Source organism: Apis dorsata, unplaced genomic scaffold, assembly GCF_000469605.1.
Source record: "Apis dorsata unplaced genomic scaffold, Apis dorsata 1.3 scaffold_67, whole genome shotgun sequence".
Taxonomy (NCBI): Eukaryota; Metazoa; Arthropoda; class Insecta; order Hymenoptera; family Apidae; genus Apis; species Apis dorsata.
In genome coordinates, this window is record NW_006263365.1 from 205,420 (window position 1) to 210,179 (window position 4,760).

General features: G+C 22.9%; 2 protein-coding genes across 3 annotated transcripts; both read left to right on the forward strand.

Moving 5' to 3' along the window:
* Nucleotides 1-449: 449 nt before the first annotated feature.
* Nucleotides 450-2,219, forward strand: LOC102673975 (DNA repair protein XRCC1). The gene is made up of 2 exons (XM_006609967.2): nucleotides 450-1,905; nucleotides 1,985-2,219. The coding sequence occupies exons 1-2, from the start codon at nucleotides 572-574 to the stop codon at nucleotides 2,121-2,123; spliced, it is 1,473 nt and encodes a 490-aa protein (XP_006610030.1). The 5' UTR covers nucleotides 450-571; the 3' UTR covers nucleotides 2,124-2,219.
* Nucleotides 2,220-2,390: 171 nt separating this feature from the next.
* Nucleotides 2,391-4,511, forward strand: LOC102674114 (proteasome inhibitor PI31 subunit). 2 transcript variants are annotated; one of them, XM_006609968.1, is made up of 5 exons: nucleotides 2,391-2,802; nucleotides 3,104-3,253; nucleotides 3,322-3,581; nucleotides 4,061-4,210; nucleotides 4,298-4,511. In XM_006609968.1, exons 1-5 carry the CDS (start codon nucleotides 2,656-2,658, stop codon nucleotides 4,422-4,424), a joined length of 834 nt encoding a protein of 277 aa, XP_006610031.1. In that variant the 5' UTR covers nucleotides 2,391-2,655; the 3' UTR covers nucleotides 4,425-4,511. The 2 variants fall into 2 exon arrangements, with proteins under 2 accessions (XP_006610031.1, XP_006610032.1); XM_006609969.1 differs by having other exon boundaries at nucleotides 3,104-3,241.
* The last annotated feature ends 249 nt before the right edge of the window (nucleotides 4,512-4,760 follow it).

The window sequence follows — 4,760 nt, forward strand, 5'->3', positions numbered from 1 at the left end:
ATTATTATTTTATATTTATTTAGTATAATTTTTTTGATTTTCTTCGAATTTATATTTTTATGATAAAATATAAATTATAAAATATTAATGATATAAGATTAGAAAATTATAAAATTGATATTTTATTTTAATTTACTTTATTTATAATTTCACATTTATTTAAAATTTAAATTCTAATTATCATTAATATAAAAATTTCTAGATAATAATTTTCAAAAAGCGTTGGCAAAAATTAATTTTTCTCAAATTAAATTTTTTATTACAAAATATTCAATTGAAATATAAAAAGATACAATATATTTTACTTCTCTTGTGATAAAATTAATATATTAAATAATAAATTCCATATTGAATTTTCGATATCTCGAATTATATATCGAAAACATTTCGACATTATCAGCTATATCGATAAAATTTTCGATAGCCTTTTTACATACTATACACTTCTTATTAATAATTTTGGCGGTATGTGTTAAATCGATTTATTTTTAGATAACTATTAATTTTTTCTAAACTATAAAAATATAAATGTGTTTTATTTTATAAGTCTCATCAATTTAAAATATCATCAATGATTATTAAACTTGCTAAAGTAATAAGTTGTTCTTCAGAACATTCATCCTATCCTGTTTCTAATCTTTTGCAACATCGTTCAAATTCTTCATGGCGTTGTGCCAAACCTGGAGAAATGCTTGCTACTGTTATTTTTCAAATGGCAGAACCATCTTGTATTACTGGTTTAGACATTGGCAATTATCGTAGTTGTGTAGTAGTTGTTACTGCTTCTACTTCATCGGAGCCTGACAATTGGATTCCTATTGTAAACCATCAATTTTTAACACATGATGAAGCTGTCAATGGCCAATTTAAAGATCAAGTGCAGATATTTGCAAAAAAAGATCTTAATCCAGACACATTAAAAATAAAGTTTGATCGTGTAAAAGTAACTTGCATGCAATCTGCAAATTTAAAAGAATTATTTGGATTATCTTTTATTGTATTGAAAACAGAAGTTGTAGTTGATTTAGGGTTAGATATTTTTGGAAGATTTAAATTGAAAAATCCAGAAGAAGATACTGACAAATTAATAGATAATTTAAAAGAAAAATATATGAAAATGATAAACAATAAAAAACCAGATTATAAAAGTGAATTACTTGCAAAGATTAAAGAAACTAGTATGAATAATTTTTCTATACGACAAGAAGAGAATAGAGAACCAATGAAAAGACCACTATTGGAAAAATTAGAAGCTGGAAAAAAAGAAGAAGTATTTGGAATTAAAAAAAAAGAATCTAATAGTTCAATTTCAATAAATGATTCTAAACAAAAAAATAAAAAAATTGAAAATGATAAACCAGTAGTAAGAACTCCATTTGGTGATATTGTATCTTCATCTTCATTTAAAATAAATAAAAAAGATACAAAAAAGAACGAAAACCAAAAATATAGTAATATAAATAGTAAAAAACGTTCTTTAAGTCCTGAAGAAGGTTCATCAAAAGAAAATGTAAATAAAAAAAAACAAGATTGTCCTCAATGTCAAAATGAATCTGAAAATAAAATATGCAATAATTGTGGATTATTATCAAAACCTAAACTGACAACCAGGTCAGAAAAAGTTGCAAAAAAGCAAGATAATCAAAGACCAAAAAAATTATTTTCAAAGCTTTTTGAAGATGTATCATTTTCACTTAGTGGTTATGTTAATCCACAGAGAGATGAAATTAGGAAAAAGGCTCTTCAAATGGGAGCAAAATATGTTGCTGATCCCAATACAACTAATAAAAAATGCTCTCATTTAATTTGTGCCTTTAAAAATACACCAAAGCATCAACAATTAAAGAACTATTCTAAAATTGTTACACACAATTTCATTGAAGATTGTTTTAATGAAAAGAAAAGGTATAATAAATTATAATTCTAATCTATAAAACAATAAAACAAATAAAAATATTATATAATTTTTTAAATTTTGTTTTAGATTTCCTTGGAGGCGTTATGCTTTAGATATCAAAGATAAATCTGAACCTGAAAGTGAAGAAGAAATTTCAGGTAGTTCATCTCCACCTAGAATAATTAATGCATTTGATCAAGATACTGATTCAGATTCTAATTATTAAGATAAATATTTTCTAATATAATATGTTTATATTATCTTCTAAAGCAGAATCTAATATGTACATAATAAAAATATTAAATAAATTAATTTTTATAAAAAATTTACTTATTATTAATAACACACAAAATTTTTATAATATTGATAATAAATCTTGTTACATAAAAATTTGTAATATATTCTTTCACATTTTATAATAAATATTTATATAAAATTCTATGTTTTAACAAAAATCTACGTATCTTAGATACCATAACAAAAATTTGAATTTAGAAATGTGAAATTTAAAAAATTCAATTGTTTGGCGGTAATGCAACAAAATTACACAATGATTTAATTACATAAAATTTTGGCTAATAAATTTAAAAAATTAAAAATGAGATTCATATTTATTTTTAGCAATTATAATATATAATATGTAAATTACCAAAAAAATATTTTACTATCCGGAAAGCAAATCGTCAATTGCATTGAAACACCAATGGCGTAAATACAAATCGAGAAACTTCAAAACTTGTTTGTCACTAAGTGTTAAAATGGTTGATACAAATAATATATTTGGTTTTGAACTTTTCCAAGAAATATACAATAAACAAATTACAAAAAAGGAAGACTTATTAATTCTGTTCATTCATTGGTATCTTATAAAACAGGGATTTAGATGCATTGGAATCGGCGATTCTGTAAGTTATTAAAGAACTCTTGTTTTTACAAACTATTGCGCAGTTATAGAATTTTTTATAATAATTTTTCAGCATAATCTATTTATATAAATAAGAAATTAAATTATAAGAAATTACTAAAATTTTATAATACATAACCTATATTAATTATATGTCAATTGTGATAAATAATTTAATTAATTAAATAATAATTTTATTGTAATTACATATTGTCATGATTTAAATTCACAAAAATTATAACATAAAAATAATAATATATATAAATATATATTGATTTTCTTATAATAATTTTTGGTTCTAGAAAGTATTTGAACCATCAGAAAAAGGATCACAATTACTTCCAGAAGGATGGAACATGCAACCAAGTTATACATTACGTTACATAAATAATGGAAAATTATTCATATTCCATGGTATAAAATCTGATGAAGATCTACTTGTAAATTTATTGGTAATTTAAATAATAATATTTTAGATGAAGAGTGACAAAATAATATTTATGAATATTCTATTTTACAGAAAATTCATGATCAAAAAGTATCTAGCATTCAGTTTCCAATTAATCAAACTATAAATGATCTCCATGGAACATTGGAAGTTGTAATACCTTCATATCAAAATATTATAAATATAATTCAAACAGATATTATAGATACATTGATTCCTAGTAATACAACAGAAAATTCTACTCAAACAATATATAATACACCTGAAGATGATTCATTAAGGGGTGATCCATTAAGGGTATTGCCACAATCTTCATTTGCATCATCACAATGGTAATACTCGCATCGATTCATAAAAAAATTGATATCTTATCATAAAAAGTTTAATTAAAAATCTCTGTTTTAATTATAATTAAATAAAAGGCCTGACAGGGAGACAAAAAAAGGAGAATCGATGCGATTTTAATTGTATTAAATTTAAAAATAATATGTGAAACATCTTTACAGAATTTTCATAATGATGATATAAATCTGGATGACTTTGTATCAATTTTTGAATTATGAATCTTAACCATTTAATTTCAAGCATGAAAAAATAATCTCTTTTTTCGAAAAAGTCAGAATTAAATCTTATATTTCACTACTATTGATCCCGCAAACGTAATTGGTATAAATATTTTTATTATCTCCATGACATGCCTAAAATAATTACATTTTCTTTTTTCAATATAATATTTTCTTATATAGCAAATAATATCTTTATATATTTCTTAAAAAATATTTAATTAAAATTTTTATTTAAAATTTTAAAGGCGTCCTGCAGCTGATCCTACAAATGTAGGAGCCGCAGATTTAAATCCATTAGGACGCGGCGGTGGTATGATTTTTGATCCATTTTCACCGCAACGTAATCGTATAGATCCATATAGACCAGCTTTAGGAGTTCCTGGCAGATTACCATCGTAAGTTATAATAAAATAATGATAATATTTTATTTTAATTTGCATATAAAAAATATTAAAATTTAATAAAAAATTATCTTATTACAGTGGCGCGGTTCCGCCGTTTGCAAGATTCGATCCTTTTGGTCCACCAGATCTTGATCCACCAAGACCACGACGTGATCCAGATAATGATCATTTACCTCCTCCAGGATACAATGATATGTTTATGTAAAATGAACAAAATGTAACGAAAAATATATCGCTAAGATTTATTATTATACACTTTATTTTTATCTTATTTGAAATATATCATTATATAAAAAAAAAATTAAATTTAATGAAGCAATATTAAATAAACGATTTTAATTCTATGTAAAAAAAGATTTTTGAAAAATACTTTAACGATGCGTAACAACGATACTCATTCATTTTATTTCACTATTATGTTTTATTTTTATACATATCTTAATAAATGATATATAATAAAAATATACGAATTGTTATCTTGTTTTTTTATTAAAAATATTTTAAACTTTTTTGATTCCTTTGTTATTATAATTTATATAAA